Source organism: Perca flavescens, chromosome 17, assembly GCF_004354835.1.
Source record: "Perca flavescens isolate YP-PL-M2 chromosome 17, PFLA_1.0, whole genome shotgun sequence".
NCBI classification, from domain to species: Eukaryota; Metazoa; Chordata; class Actinopteri; order Perciformes; family Percidae; genus Perca; species Perca flavescens.
This window is the reverse complement of record NC_041347.1, coordinates 27,435,208-27,461,957: the sequence shown is the minus strand read 5'-3', so window position 1 is coordinate 27,461,957 and position 26,750 is coordinate 27,435,208. Positions and strand designations below refer to the sequence as shown.

At 39.9% G+C, this 26,750-nt stretch overlaps 2 protein-coding genes and 1 long non-coding RNA gene across 6 annotated transcripts in view; all 3 read left to right on the top strand.

Annotated features, from left to right (window-relative positions):
- bean1 (brain expressed, associated with NEDD4, 1) overlaps positions 1-10,207 on the top strand; it is a 64,350-nt gene extending 54,143 nt beyond the window's left edge. For all 4 annotated transcript variants that reach the window (XM_028604323.1, XM_028604324.1, XM_028604325.1 and 1 more), the window contains exons 4-5: positions 335-476; positions 8,610-10,207. In XM_028604323.1, the coding sequence (XP_028460124.1) occupies positions 335-476; positions 8,610-9,000 (533 nt within the window). In that variant the 3' untranslated portion in view covers positions 9,001-10,207. The remainder of the gene's footprint in view (positions 1-334; positions 477-8,609) is intronic.
- Positions 10,208-15,305: 5,098 nt separating this feature from the next.
- Positions 15,306-18,149, top strand: LOC114571631 (uncharacterized). Its single transcript, XR_003694685.1, has 4 exons — positions 15,306-15,456; positions 15,567-15,654; positions 15,767-15,864; positions 18,082-18,149. It is a non-coding gene; the product is annotated as an uncharacterized LOC114571631 (long non-coding RNA).
- A 1,713-nt stretch (positions 18,150-19,862) lies between these two features.
- Positions 19,863-26,750, top strand: part of LOC114571986 (transmembrane protein 41A-B) — an 8,005-nt gene continuing 1,117 nt past the window's right edge. The window contains exons 1-5 of the mRNA XM_028603336.1: positions 19,863-20,420; positions 23,714-23,864; positions 24,171-24,332; positions 25,474-25,612; positions 25,697-26,750. The exon at positions 25,697-26,750 is cut by the window's right edge and continues 1,117 nt beyond it. Coding sequence (XP_028459137.1) covers positions 20,281-20,420; positions 23,714-23,864; positions 24,171-24,332; positions 25,474-25,612; positions 25,697-25,932 — 828 coding nt within the window. The 5' untranslated portion in view covers positions 19,863-20,280 and the 3' untranslated portion in view covers positions 25,933-26,750. The remainder of the gene's footprint in view (positions 20,421-23,713; positions 23,865-24,170; positions 24,333-25,473; positions 25,613-25,696) is intronic.

Here is a 26,750-nt window from a genome sequence, read left to right as displayed (position 1 = left end):
TGGGGGCTTCAAATAACTGATATAATACCCCTACAAATTTGAAAACACCTACACATCTCCATCCACCTAATTTGCTTCCGAAATCTTCCGTAGGTTTTCAATTATTATATAGACAGTAAGCGAATATTAAACTATAGATGCTGCAAGAGAAAAAAATAATGACCTAATCCATTTATTGTCCGTTGAATTGTCTTGAATTTACCTACATGAAAGATGTGCAAAAGTTAGCAAAAATTGCATCCATCATATCAGTTATTGCACTGCTACTGAATGTCACCAAATGATTAATTCGCCATTTAAATGTGGCTTCAGCCTAATGTCTCTGTCTCTGCAGGTCTGGATGGTTTTTCCTATGGAGGTTCAGTAGGAGAACTGAGATCTACCTGCTTAGAAGACTTTCCTCCTGGTTTAGACTTTGATTCATACAGAGAGACTCTGTCACAGGTCAACAACCTGTACCCCGACTCACCGCCACGGTAAGTAGAATAGTGGTTGTATTCAGACACAAAATCCTGTTTTTAAAGGAAAAAGTTTGACATCTGTTCGCTTTCTTGCAGAGACTTAAATGAACAAGCCGTTCTTACTACTAACTTGTCACATACCGAAAGCTTGGTCAGTGGCCCTCAGTGTCAGATACCGAAGCACAGGGCCCCCTTAAGTGTCTGTATGGGACATACCAGGTAGAGTGACTGCTTGACTATTGCCGATTTTAGATCCTTTTTAGGGTCGGCTCAACAATAAATTTTATCTCAGCCCCCCTAAAAATTATAATAAGAAAAAACATTTTTTTTTTTATAAAAAGAAAAATCAATTTTAGTGCTTCAAGTTAGTGCAAGAGTTTGTGAACTTGTCTGTTAGTGACAGAGGACAAACAATTACAGGTTAAAAGGGCTTGAGGTTTAATATCCTATGTCGCTGTCGCCAATGCTACGCACCTGTAACCCAGTCAAGGAAAGGCTTAACAGAAAGGTAGTGTTGGCCAATCGGAGGAGGTTGTGCCAGACTCCCGCCTTTGGCTGAGTCTCTATCTAATCTGTCAGAGGGAGAGCAGGAGACGGTTGTAACGTTGTAAAGTCCAACATCGGTAGTCCCCAGAGAATAAATTGGTAATTTCATGGTACAGATTAGAACTCAAATTGAAACGTAAGCAACTAAAATTGCTGAATGTTAGAACATTGTGTCAAATTGGTCGTTATTACTGTTACTTATAAAGTGACAGGTTTAGTTCCATCATAGTGTTAATAGTGACAAAAAATGTTAGCTGACGTTGTTGTTCAGTAGCTAGCTCAGAGATTATCGGCTAATGAAATGAATGATTTAGCAGGGGGGGGTTAACACTTTTGCAAGGCACTGTATCCGTGTCACATTCTCATTAGGGGTTGAGCCCCCCTAAAGGTCTTATTCTAGAATTGCCCCTGTGCTTGTCCACAGCACAGCTATGGCTGCTGGCCATAGCTTCATATTTAGAGAAAAAAAGTGGCATCTAGTTTCAGTTTAGTTTATTTTGAACATGTTAAAAATAAAATAAAAAAATAACAACATTTCAGCACAATCTTCCAAACTTATTGTAAATGATTCAAATAAGGAATTCAAATGTTCAAAAAGGAGTAGGAAGAAGTTTAAAAAAAAATTCTATTCATATACTTTAGTTAAATTCTAAACAATTTGATGCTTCACTTATTTATATATGTATACACATACATGTACAGTATATCTAACTACCTACACGCACATATACACATAGACACACATGCACACATACATATACACATTATTACATACATATTATCTATCTACTTCTATTCCTTCTTTCTACATCAAACCAAATAATAACCCATCCAAAATAGACATAGTAAATAAGCCCAGGAACCACGATACAATCACCTCGAGTCCTTTTTTCGTATCCATTCAATATATTCATTTTAAATAGTCTCTCGAAATTGCTCATTGTTGTACGTGATTATATCTCTTCACTGCAGCTGTTTTAGATCTAGTCCCACTTGTCGTTTCCTTGCACGTATATATATTTTTTTACTTCATGTGAGCTAAAATATTCAGAAAAGGAATTAAAATCAAAAGAACATATCAAGCCTGGGCTGTTCTCAACCACTGCTAGCTACAGTGTGTTTAAACAAGCGAGTAGACCACTCCTCCTTTTGCCAATTAGCCTATGTCAAATGTCAAATCTAAAACGTAACTGACCAGTCAGCCCGTGTCCCCCACTGTTCTCTGTCCACTTGGCTTGACCCATCCTCAGTGGTAATTCATTTATTAGGGAGCATTGCTACCTTTGGTGCCCTTTGTGAGGCTGCAGAAATGAGCGTTTGTGCGCGCATGTGTGTGTGTGTGTGTGTGTGTGTGTGTGTGTGTGTGTGTGTGTGTGTGTGTGTTGTTTGTGTGTGAGAGAGAGAATGAGAGAAAGAAAGAGCTCGCTAAAGGCCAATGTCATGGTGTTTTTGATCTAAATGTCAGCTGGTCTAATTGGCAACTTTAATAATTCACATACATCCCTCCCCTGCAGTGTGTGTGTGTGTGTGTGTGTGTGTGTGTGTGTGTGTGTGTGTGTGTGTGTGTGTGTGTGTGTGTGTGTGTGTGTGTGTGTGTGTTTTTCATCTTCTCCTTGCTCTGCCTTAGAAATATTCACTCACTTAACCCAAATTAATCGATCTGAGGTTGGATAGCATCTTATCTTTTCTATTTCATTCATTAAAAAAGAGAGTTCATTACCAATTCAGACAATTGTATCTGACTTTCCAATGTCCCGGTCACCAGCTGCAACATGTCAAACTTAACCAACTTTTTAGCATCAATGTGAATAAAATAAAGTAAATTCCTAATTGAGGAAAAGTTTTCTAATACTGATATCCTCAATTTTCTTCATCATAGAAACACAGGATTCTGCTTGTTAATTTAACAAAACAGTAGGTTTATATTATGGCCCACAGCTTTGATTATTTCAACTTTGTTTATGAGAAACCATGTTTTTCCATCAAGGTATAGCAGATGACTCTAAATGCTATGATACTCCCATAGCATTTAGCATGATAGTCTTAGTTATTACTGCTATGGAAAAGAAGCTATCAAACGTGCACATTTAGTGCTTCGTCTACACAATAGCTAACAAAACATTGTGCATTAATTGATGAATTCCTCTGACATTGAGCCACAATCTGAAAGTGAATCAATTACAGTTGATTGTTTCATCAGGTATCCACAAAGCGTGATCTTTAGATTTAACACACGGTTAGCGGTAGCCTGATGTATCTGCCAGAAAAAATGAAACATGAGCTTGCTATGTTAGTGGTGCATTCTCAGAATTTTAAGCTTGAATGTTGTTTCTGACTGAATGTTTGCCTAAACTCAGGTTTCCATCCAAATGTAGTAAAAAATTTGACTGAATTTTCTGAAATTCCTAAAAAGAAAATGCTAATTTGTGTGTGTTTTCATCAACTACTGTCATAGAGATAAACAGTTTGTGGTGCTAATTCCCCAATCGGTCGCCATTAAAGCACGGCAGAAGAAGAGGGTGCCACAAGAGCCAGTCAAACTTAAAATGGAAGATTATTAGAAAATGTGATGGAAATATGGCATTTATTACGGATTCCTTAATCACAGAACCAGACATTTCTTACTGCAGTTGCTCAGTTGGTTAGTTAGTAAGTTAGTTTTCTTAATGATTATTAATGCCAAATGTTGTTATCATCCAAGCCTCCATACAAGCACTCCAACTGCCAGTTACCTGTAAACTGTGTCTATGCAGAAACTGAACAAGCCTGGAACGGATATTGATTATTATTTTTACATCAATTATTACAATATTTTTTGTTATCGTAGGTACATACAGAACATATTCTTTAAGTCCTCAATGGATTCAACACAGTGTTGTAAATGTTCCATGTGGATCTGAAAATATGGGCTCTCCGTCGCCGTGCATACACATGCATGAATATATTGGCAGTAGCCGGTTGTTGCCGGCCAGGTGGAAATTATTGCATATCGTCCAACCCTACGTTGCACATTAATCATGTTGAATCTGAGGCTGAAGGTCTGTGCTGGTTGTACTCTGGGGACTGAACTCAAAGCGCCTGTCATGTTTTTGTTGCTATCTTGTAACACAGATAAAGTGCATTATCATGAAAGATACATCATCTGTGGAAGGGGATGGGGGGGGGGGGGGGAGGGAGAGGGGGTTACACCTGGTCAGCAGCAGGCTCTATCTCTGTTGTGGTGTTTAAATGAGGCTTGGTGTTGCAGGATCTTAATGTGTGCCAAGAAAATGTTCTCATGCATTATTACAGCTCCCGCAAGACGTTTGATGAATCCATTGATAATAATATTTATGAAAAATCCTGAACCTGCTAATTAGCAGTACGGGACAGAAACTGTAACACAGCGTTTGTCCTCACTTCAACTTAGGCAGCAGGAACATGAGAGTAACAGTAAACAAAGCATCATAAAAGGAAAGGAAAAGGAAAAGAAAGGAGAGGGAAAGGGAAAGGGGAGCTAGCTAGCTACGTCAGTGCTCTGGCAAGAAACCACAGTGTTCTGGACAGCCTGTGTGAGAGCCGGACTTTCTGGCCCGGACGATGGGACAGCTGCCAACACACACACACATATACACACACACACACACACACACACACACACACACACACACACACACAGCAGGATCGTCACATGACTGCAACTACCTGCTTGTTGACAGGGTACTAAACAATGACTTGTCAGCATTATAAGCAAAATGTGTGTGTGTGTGTGTGTGTGTGTGTGTGTGCCACAGATGGTTGAGGGAAACTCAGAGAACTCAGATCAACAGCTCACCTACTGAGAATGTGAACATTAGCTTCCGACTCCCCCCTCCCCCCCCCCCCCCACACACACACACACACACACACATACACACAGACACACTCTCTGTCTCCCAGAAAAAAGTCACACTAACGGATCAGCACCTCACCTGTGGAGACTGAAAGCTTCTGCTTCCTCTCCGGCAGAAGCTTGGCAAGCTTTGGCACACATACAGACATACACATTGTGTTCCATGATAATATCAGAGAGCAAGTAAAGGTAAACTGCTGCACAAAGTTGTGTGTTGACAGCTGGTGGGTTTTCACTGCTAAATTCTGGTTGACATATTATTGCCTTATAAAGTTATTATCGTGAACAGGAGACACAGAGCAATATTAACATTCATTTGGTGTTCATTTGTTTCTGGGCACTTGATGAATAAAGTCCCATATTTACTCTCGTTTTAGCATTTTCTGTCTCTACCAACTCCTGAGGTTAATGTCTCACTCTTTAGCTGCTAAATTCACCTTTATGTTCACCAGCTAGTTTTTAACGTTGTCTGTCTGCCATTTGGTGCTTATTTGGTGGGTTTATCAGAACTCTTTTGCTGATGAAAGCAAGAAGAGTCAACCAAAGCTGTTAAATGCATTTTTTATTACTGGCAGCAGAGGTGTCAAGAATAATTAGCTTGTTGCGTGTTGCAACAGTCAGTGTCACTGACAAAGGCAGGAAGAGGGTTTCCAGGTCAGGATGTCTCACAGCAATTTGAACACTGAGTCAGGGAACAGTGAAAGCTGAGCAGAAATGATATCAGGCAGAAAGGATGAGGACTTTGCAAGTAACAGAGTGAAAGTGTAAGACAGAGAGCGAGAAGGTGAGAGCAGCGATGGAAGCTCAGTGATCGAATCTCAGGAACAAATGAACAAATGTTCCATGTTGTCCCGTCATCTTGTAGGATGACAGTAATCTTAGCACGGACATGTAATGTCAAGAGATGCAGAGGAGGCAACACATGATTACAGTGACAGGAGACACGTGACCTAAAGTGATCTGACAAAACCTAATGTGTTAAATGTCATGTACAACATTCTTTGAAATGTTAAGTCTGTAACTGTGGGCTTCATCTTGTGAGCTGCTTTATGTTGAGAAATCAGATGAGCTTTGGCATGATCCAAATAATACACACACACACACACACACTTGTGAATCCAACATCTATGTTTCTCTAACTCCACAGGCAAGTACCTCACAGTGGTAACGAGCCGAGACATGCCAGCTTCACACACACACACACACACACACACACACACACACACACACACACACACACACACACACACACACACACACACACACACACACACACACACACACACAGAGACCATATGCTCTGTGCTGTAGCTAGAGTTGTTTGGTGTCCAGCTCTGTAGAGCGTCACAACCAATGCATGAAAACATGCCAGAGGTCCTCCCTTTCTTATGACCTGTGTGTATTTGATTTATACTTTCTTCTCTATCGTGACAAATATCTGTAAGGTTAAGCCACATAAAGTACTTTTGAGGTTGAGGAAAGGTTGTGGTCAATGTTAAAAGAAACCACCACTGGCTGTTGGTAGGAAAAGCAAGCCTGTCTCCTATACGATTATATCGTAGTGAATTGTTTTCCAAATTACATTGTGGTGGCAAATGTAATCGCTGCCTGGATTATTGATGATTATTGATTGATTATTTTCTTTTAAGGAAGTCGCAGAGAGGTGGTCAGGGTGGATGGTTCAGCATACAGGACTTTTGACAGTCCAGGATTCACACCCAAAACTCCAGTCTGTGGTTAGGTATAGGCTAGTCTCGCTTTGCCAGACCTTCCTCTACAGCACTACCGAGGAGGGTCTGGCTAGTCCACACGGCATTCCGGGATGGGAGAAAAACGTACTGTGGTTTATTGGCATTTCTTTAAACCAATCACAATCGTCATGGGCGGACAAAGCCATGGTGCTGTTGCAAAATAGCCTCGGGAAGGAACTTGTTTTGGTGGAACGTGTACGTTCAAAAGATGTTTTAGTCGTGCGACAGAAAACTCCGATTGGACAGATAGTCTAGCTAGCTGTCTGGATTTACCCTGCAGAGATCTGAGGAGCATTTAACCATAGTCCTCAGAAATCCACCAGTTTAAAATTCCAACACAAAGAAAGCGGAAGGTAATGGACATCCGGGCAAAAGGAGCGACACCCAGCAGAATTTCCGGCGGTATCAGAGCAATCCCGGAAGTGGAACGTCGTGGATCTAGACTACATATAGGCAACAAAAGACTGTGGTTTCGATTACATGTCAAGAAACCTGTTGTTTCTCAAGTCACAGCAGACTTTTTCCACACCACCGGGAGTTCCGTGGATTTTTATTGGGATGATTATCACAGATGCAACAGCAACAGACTGCAACTGAGCAATAACATCCTTAACTAACTCTTTAACAATGATTATGTTGTGTCATTTCACATGTTGGGTCTGGATCTCAAATAGAAAACAGGCAGCAGACAAAAACACCGGCTGAAAAATAAACAGAAGCGGTTGTGTAACTCCCAGCACTTGTCTCAGAGGAGACAAATCATTTTTTTTACTCAGCCACACCTAGCTAACGAACACACACGTTAGCAGAACACACATAGGTGTAAAACACCACACTCATTATCTAGTGTGAGGTTTCTGCACAAACACACACACACACACACACACACAGCAGAAGGCCACAGGGGAGCTTGTAACTCCTGAGAGACAAAAGACACAGGGATTTCCAGTGTGTTACAACACCTCTGAAACACCCAGCACACGCTGTCCCCTGTCTCCAATTTTCGCCTCAACATGCCTTTAATTGGCCTGAATGGTCAACGTCTGTTTTCCCAAAGCAAAAAAAGTATGTTAATAAACTGTAGTTAACCATAATCCTTTGCTTTGTGGGCATGTGTGGAGATGTGTGAGGGTGTAAGGGAATATGTGTTAAGAAAAAGACAAATAAACAAAGTGTCTTACACAAAGACACCACTGCAGTAAGACAGAGAGAGAGAGAGAGAGAGAGAGAGAGAGAGAGAGAGAGAGAGAGAGAGGACAAACAGTGGACATTCGGTCTTTCTGACTGAGCCTCGTCCTCCCGTCGGGGCTAAAATAGCTCTCTCTTACACACAAACAAGCATTGAGCAGGAAACCACAGACACTCAAAGTCTCTAATGCTGCTTTAAAACGGCAAGTAGGTGCACACACTCTGTGGTGAAGCAGACAGAGAAAGTGCAAAAAGAAAGAAAGACAGATAAAAGAAAGAAAGAGGGCAAAGTAAAACACACATGCTTCCAGCACTATGGTACCAGACTAATAGAGTTAACCACTGTGCTGATTGAATTATACTGATCTACTGCTTCCTATGCCCCCATCATCATCTACCATTTGCTCCATGCACACACATACATACATACACACACACACACACACACACACACACACATTTATAATTCTATTTTCTATTTGCTATTTACTTTTATTCTATTTTATGTTCCATTCTTTCTCTGCTCTCTGGTTGGGGGAAGATGGTGCGTTTTAGCACTTTGTCAAAACAGCAATAAGGAGGCTGCAGCTTTTATCGATTCTTACTTGGTTATACACATGTTGATGGTGAAACGTAGCATTTAAACATACATTTTACCAAACAATTCACATTAAATGGATAGTTCGTTCGTTGAATGGATACTTGTCCATAGTCAGTTACCTAGCCATCAGACAGCCCTTTGGTTCTCCATTTTCACCACAACTGTACTCATTTTTGTTTTCATCTCTATAGTTACGATGAGTGTGTTGGCCCAGGTTCGACTCAGATCTACCTACCTACAGATGACCCGCCTCCTTACTCCCTCTTGGACCCCTGTCAGAGAGGGGCAGAGCAGGAGGAGCAGCCTAACTACACCAGTCTGGATCCTTCTCCATACTACGGAGAGACCTCGGCCAGTGCTGCCCGCTCCTCCCCCTCCCACTACCCGCTGGGACTACAGGAGCAGGAGCATCAACACGTTGCATCCATCTCCTTCCCGCTGGAGGCGGCGCCGCCTTATGAGTCAGTGTTGGCCGAGCAGGGACAGCCCCTTCCTCTCATGCCATGCGACCTTTATAAACACCAATCAGAGAGGGAGGATGATGGCAACTCCCGGCAGCCAGGGGCGAACCAGATCTTGTAGGACAATTAATTTGTTTCTTTCACTTGCGCTCTTGGTTGTCCCCGGTTGAATTAAACAAACACTTGTGATGTGGGGCACAAAATGGCTTAGGAGCAGCTGTGACACCAAACAATGGACACTAATGAGATTTTCCACACAGTTGCTAACACCTACACCTGTAATAAGGCTGGAAATGAGCTTCTCAGTGGACTGAAATTAAGCCGGGACTCCGGTTTTTAACAATTTAACTACAGTTTGTTTCTGGACGAAGTAAAAACTCACCAACTGCGCTGTATTGTAAAGTTTCTGGAAAGACAGCTTCTCTTACACAAAGGTTTGTCATCCCACTGATGCTCCCTTTGACAAAGACTCTTCTCCATTAACACCATTGTCTTGTTAATTTTTTTGCCACATTTTGACTGTTTTATCTCTCTTTGTTTAACCGGTACTAATTATGAAGAGTCGTGTTTGGAGTTTAGTCTGCTACAAAATGCTAACATCTTCTCATCGTACTGTAGATGTCGACAAGCTGACTTTGTCTGTAGAAGAAAGACTGAGTGCAAACAATATCAATGTGGTGTTTAGTAGAATAGTTTAAGGTATACACAAGCACACAGAGTACTCCCCCCCCTCCTATCTTTTTTGGTATGATCCTCACCTTCCAGTCTATTTAAATGATGTTTTGGACAAGAGTATAATTACCACTGAGTTGTGTACGGCATCCTCAACTACCAGAACACCACTGCTGATCTGCAGTCTCTGTAGTGTTCAAACATTTAGAGCAGTGTGCTGTTCTGTAGCTTCCAGTGTGGTGGTAGTATCCTTGCGGTTAGAAGAACGACTTTGTGATGAAATGGTTGTGACCATGAAATCCAATCTAATTAGGAAACTATATCTGGACAGGACGAGTGCATTATCAACATTCAGTTGTGTCATACTGTATACACACCCAGCTTTCCAGTTATAAGTCACCATGATGATGTTGTGTATGTCATTGGTAAATATTTGCAGCATACATCTGTCATCACCAGAATGAGAACCACTATTGTACAAATTGCCATAACTCTTTCTCTCAAGGGCTCTGGTTTGAATATGTATTAATATAATATTCTGTAACTGGACCCCAGCAGCAAAATGTAGCCCGGAGCCCGCCTCCTGACGAGGTCGGGGTTGATGCATCAGAGAAGTTACACATTAAACTGTAGACCATAACACACTGTTTACTGGAGAGATGGATGCTTCTGCCTTTGTCCTTCTGTCACACTTTCATGAAGGGAAGCACTTGGCTTGAGCCATCATGGAGGACTTCCTCATACCTAAACAACAGAAAAGGTCGATTGCCAACGAATTCCAAAATGACATATACAGTATGGCCATCCTATTTAATGCCATGATACGGCCACATAGTGGTCACTTTAATCAAATTACATTGTGTTCTCCTCATTTGGCAATAGATAGCGACTTAACAGACATGTATTTCAATGATTTTTTTTTTAGATTGCCACTTTAATCTCGGTTTCAGCTGCCTAACCCTAACTATAGCTTAAAGGTCCAATGTGTGGGAATTTCTCCCATCTAGCGTTGAGATCAAATATTGCAATCAGCTCTCTCGCACCACGCAATTCAAAGTACGTATTACAGCTACGGTAGCCTTCATGCTTTTTTCTGATGACGCCGGTCTCTTGCTCTTTCTGAGCAAAGAAGAAGACTCCTGTTCCTGAAATTTGGATTTTGAATACATGTGGTCCTCCATGTTTCCTTCTTCAAACTTGCCGGGGACGGGAAGCGACGATACCCATTTGCAGCATTAGAAGCACCCGTGAGTTTATCGCGTGACAGCAAAAACGCAAAAGGCGGAGCAGTATATCCTGTATGTCCCTTACCGGCTAACGTATTTCAAGATGGCGCATGAATTTGGAGCGTCTACCCCAGTTCATACGAATGCAAATGTAAAATTTCAAGCCAATAGGAATACTTGGAATTGATGATATTCATAAAAAGGACAAGTTTGTGAACGGGCAACACAGATTTTGATAATGAACAACTAAAAACGTTACACACTGGACCTTTAACCATGATTTAGTTTAACTTTGTGTATAAGTGAGTGCAGAAATGTCTAACACCTTGAAAAAAAAGCAGAATCCAGGCTGCGTTATGTGTGGCCATAACAAAAGGAAACCAGCTTTTCGCTGCTGTGCCCGAGAGCTGAATACCTCCCCTATGGCCACCAGAGACCCTGTTACATCACCTCAGAGCTCTCTGTATGTTCTATCATTTCCCACATTCGGATAAAGACAGAAGCAAGGGAGCGTGTTTGAATATTAGCTGTGTGCTAGTTATCCTGGAGACCTCGAGACAACACATCACCATATAATATATATAGTATAACCAGTTGTTGATGCAGGAAGCCTTCTGAGGCCGAGCTTTAATAACAATGCAAATGTTAATCATAATTTAAGAATAATCTGTCTAGATTTTTTTTGTTCCTTAATTTAGAAAAAGGGTCCTTGTGTGGCATTGTCTTGTGTTAAAATATGTGCCTAATAGGCCTCAGACTGTTAGCTTGAACATTGTAGCCATAAAATGATAATCTCAATGCAACTAAGCCAGTGCTTTGCACTGTTACATGTTTGGTTTGGTTATGAAGTATTGGTTACTGATGTGGTATGGAAGATCTTCTCATTAATTGAATCCCTTTTAGATAAATTGTTAGATAAATTGTGGTGACAGATTTTATTGAGGGAAACAAATGAAACATCTTAACTGTTTCAAGCATGTCGTTCCAGTGATCAGCTTTGTGTTTGGTTCAGTTTGGCAGCTATAGACGAGTTAATTGCTCAGTTACCATTCTGAGTTTAGTGTCCCAGCATTGCTTTTAAGGGTTGAGCCATTCAGAGTCATGAGTTAGTCAACACAACCGTTAACAACTATTTTGATCATTTTGTTATGGATCAGTCACGCTTTAACCACCATCTCCAATCTGATTTCTCTGTTTTTTTGCTATGTCATGGTTCTTCTCTATCCATGTTAACCTCTTTTTCTCTCTTTGTCTGTTTAGTCTCTCTCACTCGATTTTTCCCTGCAAGATTCAGAGAAGATCAATTAAAAAAAAGAAGCTATTTTCATGTGCAGAGCCATTTACTTTCAATTTTTCAGTTCAAAACTGCAATTGATCTGCCACTAATGCATCACTCATTTTCAGCTTCTCACACTGTAACCTTTAAATACATGAAGACCTATGTAAAAAACAATTGGCTGGAAAGAAAATTTAGTTGAGCTCTAGGCCAATTAGTGATTTAGTGATAATTCTGTCAGTGTTGAATTGTAAAAGCGAGTTTATTAGAGTAGTAGATTTAACAGCCAAGTAGAATTCAGCTGGTGACCAAGTAGTTTGATGTGTTTACGCAATTGATGTTATCTTATTATACAAGACGTGAAAGACGTTAATGGACTTCAACTTGTCACTTGTGCAGACAGGCTGTATGACAACAGGAGATTGCATTAATAGAGCAATAGCAATATAGCATTGGCCTATTCAGTCCTGCGAAAACATGTCTCCACATGACGCTACTCAGCGTCACAGAGCCTTGTAGCTGGCATCTGTAGGAGGCATCATGTGACCAGCCGCCGATCGCATGTCGTAGGATATCATATGTATTGGGGCAGGTGCATACATTTTCACACTATATCATACGGACCTGTTCATGAGAACACGTTGCATGACGACACAGACAACCCTACAGAATTAGCTATTTGGAAAACTATTATAAAATTATTATAAAATTCAAGGTAACCAAAAGGAAAGTAACTGATACATCTAAAACATGTTAAGAGTAGGGTTGTTCTATATAAATAAACTTGACTTGAAAAATGTGTTTCAGTTATATTTTCTGCTTAATTGCAGAAATGTGATCATGAAATAATACACATATATAGGTGCCATATATATATCTTCCCACCTTGCCCTCATGTTAGCCAGTATTCATTTTTAAATTAGATGGATTTTTGTGTCATATATGTACATAAACTCATATTTATGTATGTTTAAAACATACACACATGACACAGCAAATGAAAGATCTCAACCCATCACAAATGTAGAGCTTTGCACAGTGAACACACACTCAGTTTTACCATCACCCACCAGGGGGTGTTGCAGAACTACAATAAGACATTCAGCTTTTTCACTCAACTATTCAATAATAATAATCCCAGATAAGATCACCTGGGTCTACTTTGCCACGTGTGCGTAACGTGAGGAGTATTTTAATGCTTGATTAGATTATAGGAAGGTAAAATGTAAAGATAATCAGGGTTGTCAGTGTTATAGTACTTTACTGTAGTTCATTACTGAGAACTAGAAGGAAGTGTTTTTCAGATCGCTCCGGTCTAGCACATTTGTTTGCGTATCATTACTTTTTCTCAGCTAGGATAGCACTATTTTGTGGGTGCATTCTCTGTAAGTAAAGGTTATGTAAATGTATTACATGTGTATCACTTCCCATCTCTCCTCTCTTTCTTTCTTTGTCTGTCAAGACAACAGACTTCATGTATATATTAGGAACTGCGGTCAATAATGTTTCATTATGTTCTGTATTAGAGATTTTGTCAAATATTTTCTTCTGTAGAGAAGAATGAATAAATCTGAACTCTTATATGAATCTGAGTGGCTGGTCTTAAGCAAACAATGTGTGAAACAACTGGAGCAACAAGCCCTCCAAACCATACAATATATTTGTGATATATTGTTGTTATATCATGAATTAGTGCCCCCTAGCGGTGGCAGGAAATACGACCCACCGGAGGGTTTTCCATCCTCGTATCTAAACCAGAGAACGTAACGGTTAAAATTGTCACAAACAGTCAGCTTGTTAATTTTAGGCACTTGACTACTTAGTGCTAAGTTCAGAAAATAATCACGGATTGGGTTTAAATCATCTGTTACGTTACTTAACTTCCAGTTACACACCTGACGCAGAACGTGACATAGTTTTGTTAGTTCTGTTTGTCTTCTGTTTGTTTGACACGTCCACCACCAAAGCCTGCCTCCTTATGTGGAATAAGGTGTTCTTACTTCGTCTACTTACTTTCTGCTTTGCTCCTGTAATATGTACGGCAGGCCACTAGAGGGTGCCACCACTATGAACGTAAATATGAGTCATAATTGCTGCGACCTATGGCGGCCTTTGAGCAAGGGGGTAAGCTTCGCTTCAGAACTCGAACCTCCGATGGCGCAATTTTGTTGCTACAAAGCGATCACCTCCTTTTAGCATTCCTCTGACCGCCATTTTTTTTACATCTGAAGCATTTAAAGACTATATTTGTCCGTTGTTTATTTCTAAAGAAACACAACAATGTATAAAAGGCTCCATTACCTTGTACCTCACGTTATGGCTCCGTAGCAGACGTTTTTGTAAAAATAGGCTAACGATTGTGTCATAACCACGCGACTTACTGTCGCACAGTAGAGGAATTAACGTACAGTACAGGAGAAGCTCGCAGGCAGTTTCGACTTACATTAGCTGTTTAGTTTTAATTTCTAATGTTAACTAGCATGCTAGTTAGCAATAATTAGCCTGTGCTTATGTTATCTCCTTACATATACCTACACTCTCCGTCTCTGTAAGATTGGGAATGATTGAGGTTTCTCTTGTCACAGCTACCAGAAGACTTACAACTTTCAGACACGTTGCTCACGTCACATTTACGTTGTCTCTGTCAGTTGGAGGCTGCACAGTAAAGCAAGAGATCACCGGAAAAGTGCTTCTAATAGCCTTCACTGGTCTCCGTCCAGAGCATCGGGGTCTATTGGTCCATTATATATATGTCAATGCCTTTGAGAACAGTCTCAACACAAGGAGACACAAGACGCACACGTTCATCTGCATACAGCACTGTTAACACATAATTTTCTTTTTTATATACTGATTCTGTAATGTCTCCAGCAGGGGGCAGAGGTAATACAATAATAATCATACAATGCAAATTGACACGTTTTTTCTTTTTTTTGTGTATGATTTTTAAGGTGAAAAACACTGCAGAGAAAATAACAACCATTAGAAAACTTGAATAAATCTTAATCTTTTTTTTTTTCTTTCAGCACCTTACCTTCATAATCATTGTTTCAGTTCAGATTCAATGATTTTTACACAATAAAACGTGTATTAATCCTTTTATGAGTGCGGTGTGTCTGTAACACAATCAATTCAGTTAAGCCACATTTATCAGTGTAAGCAGGGAGGAGCCGTTTACCACGCTCTGTGGTTTTGAATACAACTAGTAAGTGAGTGATTTATTTTTAGAATCTCTTTTTCCTAAAACTGAACCGGTTGGATTGTGAAGATGCTTTAGACACAGACACGCTCAGCCTGAGGACTGCTGGTCTGGATACTCACAACAGAGACATAGAGCCATAAACAGTGACTTCCCTGTTAAAGACCCACTTACAGACTGCTGCTGCTGAGTTTGACAGCAGAGGTGAGTTATTTAAAATATATGTTCAAGCTTTTAATAACAATAAGAAAGGATCATTAATATTTATCGTAAAAAGGCAGAAGATTGCACTAACACTGAGTGTTCTCCTTTAGAAAATGAAAGCTCGGATTGTGTTCCTGCTCTTTGCGCTGGTGGCTGGGCTTCAAGCGATGCCAACTGTTCCCCACGAGGACCGGCGAGGTATTCCTGTGTGTCTACCTGTGTGGAAATGTCTTACTGACTTAATTTGAGGAGCACAAATCAAAAACTTTGTGGATTTTTTACTGACATCACTTGTGTTCCAACTTTACAGTTATTCCAGAGGAAGTAGCCATACAGCACATCATGGAGGCTGATTTGACGGACTTGAGGCCAGCCACAACAACAATGAAATCTCCGAGGATATGAAAGGTAATAACTTTAGCATTACCATTATTTCACTTTCATTTTAATATCTAAACATCATACAAACATTTACCTGTCACAAAAAAAATGTTGTTCAGGCACATTCTCTCCATGTATTTGTGCTACTGCTGCACACCTTGTGCAATAGATTGAGGTTCTTTTGCCACTGGTTTGATGTTGGAATATTTTCAGATCAGGTGCTTCTACAAATTACTTGTTCGAGTTTAATGCTGTGTGGACAGGTGATTCTCACCTGGATATACTCAAGTAAAAGTGCTGTTTTTATTAAAAATAATTCTTACTCAACTACAAGTAAAATTACTTTGGTAAAAATTTACTTAGATAAAAGATTAAAATAGGGAAACTTCACTGTGTTATAGTAGGCTACAGAGGTGGAAGGAGAGTAAAGAAAAACTTGTATGGTGATGATGTTGTTAGGTGATACGTATCACACCAAACAAACGATAAATTAATTTTCTATAAACGTCACTTTGCAGTCTGTACACACAACTGATTATCAATAATACAACCACCTTCCTCGGTGTAGCCACACCAGAAGAAGAACCAAAAAAGTGACAAGTCAGACAATTAAACAAACAATACACAATAAATAACTGGTCATCATTAAATGCCTAACCCCAACCAATCAAGCTGTTTCGTAGGGCGGGTCTTGGCGTGGCCATAGTGGAATTTGGGACACTAAACTGCATGTAAACCTATAATGCTTCCTAGAGAATGAACTCCAAAGCCACAAACACACGCATTACAGCAAAAATAGAGCTGCACAGTTTTTACACACCACCAAGCGCACGTTTACTTTCTGCTCTGGAGAGAGTTAGAACCATCAAAGTGTGTTGATGTACTCACTTTTCCGAACGTGGTTCCCTGCGAGTCTTGAACACCACGAAGTCCTCCACAATCTGCTCCAGGTTCAACTTCTCTGCTTGTTCATTCACAGAGTATAATATAACCAGTCCACTCAGCCTCTTTGGCCCAGTATAACCAGTCCATTCGGCCTCTCTGTCCCAGAGTAACAGTTTCCTGGTGCTCTGGTCTCAAAGCATCTCACCAAAGGTCTACCATTCAAACAAAATTGCTAGCTGGATAACACTGGCATATTTACAGAAATATTGATTAATGTGTGTTGTCCTTAAAAATAAAATAAATAAGAAAGGCCTCACACTCCTTAATGAAGGTAAAAGTTAAGCTGTGAGCACAGAAATCACAGCTGGGGGATCCACTACTTCTTCTTCTTTATTTAATGGTGGTCTACAAACCAACTTTTAGATGTATGCCGCCAAAATGGAGGATCCACCATGAGCATGTTAGCATTTAGCATGTTTGCTAGACCCAGGGTGCACCTGATGGTGATGCATCATCGCAGGTGGGCTTGATTTGGTTCACTTAGCGTGCCAACCGGGTGGTGCATTAAATCAGTGCTTAATTAAAGGTAGATTCAACCATTGTTAATTATGCCTATGTACAATAACGCTAACCTTATCATAATGGCATGGTCCTTCGTTTTACTCCATTGTTGTACTGTATATTTAAGTAAAAGTAAAATGACATTCTTTAAAAATAGCCAAAGTAGCCTACACAAAAAAACAGCTTTGTTACCGAAAGGAGACATGTACAGTACAGTACATGATATTTGTTACTTCCACCCCTGATTCTCACCATTATGTGCAGTGGTGGAGGAACTATTCAGATGTTTTAAGTAAAAGTACCTTAAAAGGCATGGCATAGATTGAAAATGTAAAAAGAAAAGTACAAAAGTATTGTCAGGAAAATGTACCTAATGTATCAGAAATATACAAACGGTATGTATTCATGCAAAGAAATGGCCCTTGAGAGTACAGAATATATCAAACACACACACACACACACACACACACACATATATATATATATATATATATATATATATATATATATATATATATATATATAGTTATATATGTACTGTTGTATAGTATATTACATTATTATTAATCCACAATGAATTACGCTAATCCTCACAGAGTAGCTGATCTTTGCACCTCAACATGTGAAAATACATGTCCAGTAAATCCCATTTACATGCATTCACATTACGTTTATGGAACTAGAATCTTCTCTGTGTCTCCACAGCAGAGTTTCCGGCTGACTCAAGAAACTTTTGTGGTTGCACACAGTTCCCTGTAAATACTATTTGTAACTAAATGTTCTAAATTTATTTTGCAGGAAAGATGACCATCCATGAGAGGAAAGGGGAACAAACTGTTTAAGCCAAAAGAGGATGAATAAATAAGTACTACAATAAAAAAAATCATGTATTTGTGTTTATTTTGTATTATATTTGCGTTTTAAGGGGATAAAGTGTGTGATTCAGTTTTAAAGAACAGCTTTATTAGGAGATAAAAAATATTAAAAGGAGGCAATACGGACCTGTGAAAGTCTGATAGTTTATTGTATCATACAAATAGCTAGATGAATTAAATAAGGTCACACAAAAATGTGTGGATGTGTTTTTTAAGGCACATACAAGTTACCAGACCATATGGACCCCAACTATACCATTGCAGTGGTTACATATAACATTACACTGCAACAAACTTTGCCTCAAATAAAATCTAAAGGACATGTTACTAAAAAGATGCCATACATAATTCAATGACTAATACAACTTGAAATTGACCTTGTTTTCAGACTCACCTAAATCCCAAGACAAAGACTTTCATTTCAGGGAAACCACATATGAGTTTCATATGAATGTTGTCCAGTCTTGTATCACTCGTTGTCACTTTTTTCACTTTATTGCCCCTCCACAGAAAAGAAAATATAGGCCTAAACACATACACACACGCCTACTTTCCAAAAGAAGATTTGCCCTTTTTCACAAATTGAGATGTTTACCGTGTGTGCGCGGTGCGTGACTTGTGCCAGGGCTAGCATCTCTAATCATAGCTTACATCAACTTTTACTAGCAGTGATTTTAAATGGATTTCTCCAAATAGCCAAACTTTACCTGTGGAGTAGAAACTTCACGACTGAGGCATTAGTGGGAAGCCCAACCTGTGCTTTTAGCGCACGCCAGCGTGTGAAATATTCTCCCAAAAGCTTCAATGCTTCAATGAATGGCTGAAACCGTAGCTCAAGCTCACCACACACATACACCTGAAAGCTAGGGACGTGCACGTACGACGGCCTTACATAAACATATCACCAGAATGATTGACAACTAGGAGGACCAATAGTCTTGATGATCCACCCGGAAAAAGAAAATCCTCCACTATACCTTTAAAAGATGTTTACTTTAGCTCAATTACCAATGATATATAAATCATTTATGGTTCATATTTGGCATTTACCCCTGTGAGATCACATTTATGATCATATGATCATTTTCGTTTTGTGTGAGAAAACAAGGAAATTCAATTATAAAAAAGGTAAAAAACAGAAACAAGATTTTTGATCATTATTGGTGCTTATTTAGAACTTAATCAGAACAGGTGAAAGAGCTTGAAATGTAACAATTTTGTAACTTTGTGTGGGAATAGCAGGTGCAGAAAGACAACATAGTTTCATAGCACCTAGATTTAAATAGGACTACACTCAGGTCTAGTAGACCCGAACACCTCATATGTAATAAATTATGTGTAGGGGGGGTGTACCATGTGCAGTCATTGAAAATAAGTTATTTTTTATGTTCTTCGCAGAAAATGAGCCGAGGCCAATGAGTGTGAGTTAGAATAAATAATAAATAGCATAATTTTTCTTTTAGCAAACATTGAAAATGGGTCCCACAGACCCGAACACCACACAAGGGTTAATGGTTTAATAGTTTATATATACATATATATATTTAAAATTTGCAAATAACTTAGTGGTGCATAAGCTATAAATGAGCTATAAATAGCCTATTCCACTGCATAATATAAATTAACACATGGCCCGCTGACATGGCCGTCACCATATCTCCCTCTAGTGGTCATTGCGTGCAAGTGCATGTTTACAGCCCTCACAAACAGCAGCTGAAGGCGTACTCACAAAGTTGAAGTTCAGTTCAATCACCTAAACCTGTTCTATGTCCGTCTTTTGAGGCAAATTGTTGAAGACAGGAGGACAGAAGTTACAGGAGAAAATTAAATTACAATAAACGAGGAGGAAACGAGGTAAAACGTGCTGTGTGGTAGGCTAGGGTTACCCAAATGTCAACATTTTCCCTCGACATTAAGAGAGTTGTAAGAGAGTCGCCGGCTGCCATGTGATCCGTCTGCCGATCCCGGCCAGAATGTCACCCGTCATTTGTAGCATGTTGCCCGGTAAGCGACACCCACCTTCGTCGGTGTCGTCCAACTGAACTGCAACACGTCGACTTTGTTTAAATTCAGATTTCAGCGAAGTTTGCCGGTGAACAGGGTAGCCTCAGCAGGGAGCAACATGCGCTCCTTAGCGGGACTTGCTGCCATCGTGGCGGCGGCAAGTGTCTTCCTCTACCTGCTGTCGACTCATCTTCCCCCGGGACCGACGCACGCCCAGCCGGACTCAGAGGGGGATGAAGAGGGGCTCAAGGAGTACAGGTAGGGCGCTATGGAAAGACACAATTTACCAAACCACATTTGTTTTTATGTTAAATTATTCCTACTGTAATCCAGTTGGGGAATATCCAAATTTTTTTTTTATTGTTGCTTTTAGCAATGTTTACATGCAACAATGATATACCCAGTCCAAAGAAGTACTGTGCAATAGAAATGCTTACAGGAAGGGAATAGGTATTGTTGTTACAGCAGTAATTATGGTAAATCTGCCCATGTTTTGGGGTATTGCAGTGACTCAGTGGTTGACTTTCTGTAGGCCTACAGAGTTTGCTTGTTCTCTTGTATCAATGTGTGGTTCCCCTTTATTACAGTATGGGGAACATTAGCTGGCTTTGAAACTAAATTGACCACAGCAATGATCGGTGGAACTTTTTTCCAGTCTCTGTCTCTGACCCCCCATAATGAATCTGTTTATGACCTGTCATCACAGCTTACGTGGCCTTAATGTGGATGTTCATTGTAGAAACATAAATAAAGAAAATAAGAGGAAAGTCAAAAAGATAAACATTATGAAGCAGGAATTCATGCTTTTGCTAATTAATTATCCCTTTATCTTGTAACCCCTCATATTTACCTTGAAAGGGTCCAGAAACCACTGGACTAGTGACCCATCAACGGTGTTTACCTTCCTCTTTCAGCTGTACTTACTGTTGTCTGTTATGTATTTTTATAGTATATTTTCTATGTTGAAATAGGGAACATATATTTGTTAATAGACTCCACTCCACACATTTTCTGCTTATATTGGTCATCAGATCTGTGTCACAAATGATGAGAATAATATCGGTCAGTAAAGCACTGAATGAAATATTAAATGTGTTTGATATTCACATCTTCTCTCCTTTCTTTCTCTCTCCTCTCAGTACATATCGGACTGATAGCATTACTCAGAATGTGTGTGTGAGTGTAAGTGGTATGTTGCAATGTGCCTTCAGTCAAGTTTGAGGTTGTCTTGGGATGATAGAATAACGCCGACCAAGAAAGTCTGAAGCCAAGAGCAGGACCCATCTGTGTGAGTGAGTGTTTGTGTGTTTGTGTGTGTGTGTGTGTGTGTGTGTGTGTGTGTGTATGAGTGTGAGTGTAAGTGTGTGTGTTTGCACCCATTAGATGGCATTACTCATATTATACGGTTACTTATCAAGTCATATGAACATTGTATGAGTACACCCAACAACAATTTGTTGGCATCCTGTCTGCCCAGTCGTATGTGTGTGTGTGTGTGTGTGTGTGTGCGCGTGTCTGTTTGTGTACGTGTGTGTGTGTGTGTGTGCATGCGTGTGTGTTTATGTAGCCATGATACATGTCGACTTAATGACAGTACATTATTAGCCAAGTCAAGAAAACAAGTATGTTTGAAAAAGTACAGTATTTTGGCCAACATCTTTTGGCTTAAAAGCAACAAAAACAGAAGAAAAGAAAACCAAATACAACAAGAAACAACTTTAAAAATACATTGAATTGAAGTGAGCACAAAGTTTACACAGGGTGGTCCTTAAATCAAATGCTACAGAGTCAATTAAAAAAAGTCTATAAAGGAGCAAAGTAAAAGACAAGACATGAACACCACATATTAAATTAGGAGCATATTGCAGGTTATTAAAGTACTTTTCAAAACATGTGTTATGAAATGTTTCTTAATACCATGAAATGACCCAAAAAATGCCTCCATTTTGTGATCATTTAGAGTTTCATACTGTTTTTAAAGCTGGTAAGATTACCGGTAGTGAAATGTCAGAAAATTAATTGACAACTATGTGAATAATCAATAATTGTTAATGTTATTTACTGTATTAAGCAAACATGCTAAATATTCATGAGTTCCAGCTCCTGAAATGTGAGGATTTGCTGCCTTTCTCTGTTTTATATATCTGTAAATCTTATAATTAATTAGACTGGTAGTTTAAAACATTAGACTGCTAGTTTGAAACCCTAAAAACATAATTTTGGACTCACTACTTTATGACTTGTTAGTCTTACCAGTTTATCACATAATCAAAAAGTAATTGAGATATTAATCAATAGTGAAAACAGTCATTAATTGCAGCCCTAGTTGCTTTAAAAAGTCTCTCACCATTAAACCTGATACGACCCAGCTTCATATAAAACCCCCTCTCTGTATATGAATACGTGTGTGTCGGTCCATGTGCAGACACAAAATGTTTCTCATGGGGTTATCCGTAAACGATGACACATTTCCCTTAAATACTGTACATACATCCATTCAGTTTCACGTTTCTGAGCGCCTACGCATCATCAACCTGCTAACCAATGACAGAACAGAATGTTTATCCACTGACCAGTAGAAACAACGAATGCTGAATGTCAGAGCAGGTGGTAGAGGAAGCCGGCATCTTGGGTTTCAAAGGTGGGGGGGTTTGGTGTGTGTGTGTGTGTGTGTGTGTGTGTGTGTGTGTTTTGAAAAGTGTCTTTCTACCCTCTGCCTAAGTCTACAGGCAGCGACACTATTTTTGTCCCTCAATCATATATATCCTGTTACCCTCTCACTCACTTCTCCCTTCTTTCTAATGTGATCTTTCCTCTTATCTTTCTATCAAGTGTTATAAAAACTTGTAGCATGTTTTGTTGTATGAAGCTTATGTTTGTTTCAGTCAAATTGAAAACAGACATTTGTCTTGCAACTGGTGGTATCTAGTCATGCAAATCTTTGTTTTCTTTGGATTTTTTTTCCACCAAAGAAATAGTCCCTAGGAAAACTGTCTGTGAGATCTGTGGGTTATTAACTGGGCCATTTAAAAGTTTCTCAACAAATGCAAATGTTCTACTCCATGATGATGAAAGGTAGAGCTCGACCGATAATTAAGATGATATTAGCTTATTGCAGATATAATTTATGTGTATTGGTGCACACGTCCGTCGAAAAGTAAGAAATTGCAGCACAATAATGCAAAACTATTATAAAAACTTATTAAAAAATAATAATCTAATGGATCTGTATCAAGAAAATTTCTTTACATTATGTATTAATGTAATATTTTTCCAAATATGTACGTGTATGTAAGTATCGGATCTAAAAAAAAAAAAATCTGTATTGTTGGGGCCATAACGAAAGGCACTCTGGGATATGGAGGAAATCAATAACCAAAGGAGAAGTAGATAAAGCAGGTTGTGGGAAAGAGGACTGAACAAAACGTACATTATAAGACTTATAAGACACCAACATACTGTAGCTGATGGACATGAGACATCACCAACTGGTGTGTAAGGGCTTCTAAAGGCTAAAGTGAAGTTTTGTTGTGTTGCGTCTTTCCATCCAGGCTGAAGTTCCCGTCGGACCTGGATGAGCTGCGGGAGCTCGCAGAGATGCTCAAGTTTTATAAAAGAGAACATCACGGCTACGTTCTGCTGCTGTTCTGCAGCGCCTACCTCTACAAACAGTCCTTCGCCATACCTGGCTCCTCCTTTCTGGTGAGACATACTGAACATTCTTACACAAACATTACATCAAGAGATGACCATTTCAGATCATCTCTGTCTTAACAAGTCATAATAAAATATGTATGGCATATTTAGGCAATGCATTCCAATAATTCGGTAGAATGAAGTGCCATTTTCTTGATCTGCCCCACTCTGTCTTTTATTCCAAATACTAACACTCATTTCATACGTGAATTTTAACACAGGGAGGAATGATGCACGGTGTTTGTTTGAGACAAATGACTGTAATCCATTTATCTCTCCATCCATCCCTTCCTCCCTCCCTCCCTCCTTCAGAACATGCTAGCTGGTGCAATATTTGGACCGTGGGAGGGTCTGGTGTTGGCCTGCCTGCTCACCACTGTTGGCTCCACATTCTGCTTCCTGCTCTCCTCTGCGTTTGGGAAGCGGCACGTGGTTCAGTTCTTCCCAGAGAAGGTGGCCCTGCTGCAGCGGAAGGTAGGCGTCTCGATCCAGTGGTTAACAAGAATAACAGTGTGCAGCCGTGTGGGTAGGGATGGGTCTCGAGACTTGGTCGAAACCCGAAAATCAACAAGGTCCGAGCTCATCGATACTGCTATCGAGACTATTGGATCATATGACATTATGTCTAAAAATGGATACGTGCGCGAACCAGAAAAATGATTCACGGGCACAGTGTGTGCGTAAAAGACTAGCCTGCCCACCGCAAATCATTCAAAACATAGTCGGACTGGCTACCGCTGAATCAGCTCGTTAAAACAAAAACAGCAACAGAGACAGAAGAACTCAAACAGTCACAGACTCACAGCTGTTTGCAATAAAAGCAATAATAGTTCTGTTAAGATTTAGAATTTGTCGTCTCTTTTTTTTCCACCAAATAATAGAAAAAGTATCGTTAATGGTATCGATAAAGACTCGGATCGTTAAGCAGTCTCGAAAATGGTATCAATATCGATCAAAATGAACGATCCCCATCCCTACATGTGGGGCGCAAATTTGCATTTCCTATGATAGCGAAGCCATGACCAGCCCAACTCTGCCTGTGATTGGCTAGTATCCGTTGCCTTCGTTTGTTGGATTGGTTAGGTTAAGGCATGTGGAGTGAGATTGGTTAGGGTAAGAATGTCAAGGTAAGCCAATCAGAGGCATAACATTGGCTAATTAGCACAGGACATGAATGTTTGTACAACATTTAATGTCAAGAGAATGTAAGTATTTTATTTATTTTATTATTATATTTTCACTGCTCAAGTATCTGAACTAAAAACCATTTACCTTCTTTTCCTTTTAACTCCTAACCTCTGCGACTTTGGCCTTTAGAAACAACCAAAATTTTTGTTTTAAAATATCTATCTATCTATCTATCTATCTATATTTATTTTAAAACAAAATCTTCTGTATACAGAAAAGGCAAAAAAGTGATGGAAGGTTTTTTTAATCAGAATTATTTTACTTTCCTGCAGTCTTGTCCGTACCAGTATATAGAATTTTAAGTAGACAAGAAGGAACCTGGAAACGCTCTATTACTGCTCTCGTCTACTCTCCTCTTATTTTCTCACCTTGTTTGTCCTTTTCTCTTATCTTCCTGCTTCCCATCTCTTTTTCCTCTGTCGGTCAGGTGGAGGAAAATCGTAGCAGTTTGTTCTTCTTCCTCCTTTTCCTTCGTTTCTTCCCTATGACTCCTAACTGGTTCCTTAACATCACCTGTCCCGTCCTCAACATCCCTATGCCCATTTTCTTCTTCTCTGTATTCATAGGTGAGACTACACACACATTAAACAACACACGGCCAACACAAACGGCCAAAAACATAATGACTCAGCCGCTGCTTTCTCCTCCAGGTCTGATCCCGTACAACTTCATCTGTGTTCGCACGGGCTCCATCCTCTCAGAGATCTCCTCCCTGGATGATATCTTCTCCTGGGGGACACTGGCCCAGCTCCTGGCCATCGCTCTCATGGCTCTCCTCCCTGGAGCGCTGATCAAACAGTACAGCAAAGCTCACCTTGAGGTGGGCGGCATGGACTGTAACGGACCCAGCCAGGCTGATACCAGGCAGGACCGGAAGAGACGATGATTCTGGGATGAATGGGGAATCGTAGGGTTTGGGATTCCCAAACCAGACATCGTGTCCAAAGAATTGAAAAACCTCTCCCCACTGGTAGGCCTGTGACCTGTTGTCCACTTCAGCCTCGTGATTTCTGTAAGGTCCCGCCAAAGGCTCATCATACTTCTAGTATGATCTGTCCTGAAAGTTTGGAAGTGTCTGCAGCTCATGTTACACCTGGCTTTAAGACTACAGTTTCCCAAAGATCTCTCAATGCCAATATATAGAGCTAGAGTTTTAGGGAAATCTTCTGAGATGGGCCCTAAAATTCCGTAGATTCACAATAAAACAAGGCTGATTGGTTGCTCAATAGTTCACATCCTAGGAAATAATTCTGTGATGATTAGTGATACAGCAGCTTTAAAATCATTTTGGTTGTCTTGACCTCGTCTTTTTTTGGCGTTTGGAAAAAAAACTGAGGAATGCTCCCAAAACGCACACTTGATTCTTTTTTGAATTTCTCCAAACTACATCTTCAATTTCGGTGAATTGTTGAGATGATGTGGAAAGTTCATAATCTCTCACTGACGTGAACACTCTGATCTCAGTTGGAATTCATCCCAGGGCCAACCAAAGGCTGACCTATGATGCAATAACGTGTTAGTGATCTGTTGTGCGTCATTACGTCGTTTTGCGTTTGTTTCTTTCCTGGTCGACCATGACTGCGGTTGTAAATTTGGACCTTCTGTCCAATGCGTTGCCATTGTGCCAAGACATTACTAGAGCTTTAAAAGTAATTTGCTCGGTGTAATAAATATAAGAGCTGACCCTGCTGTGGAGAAATCTGT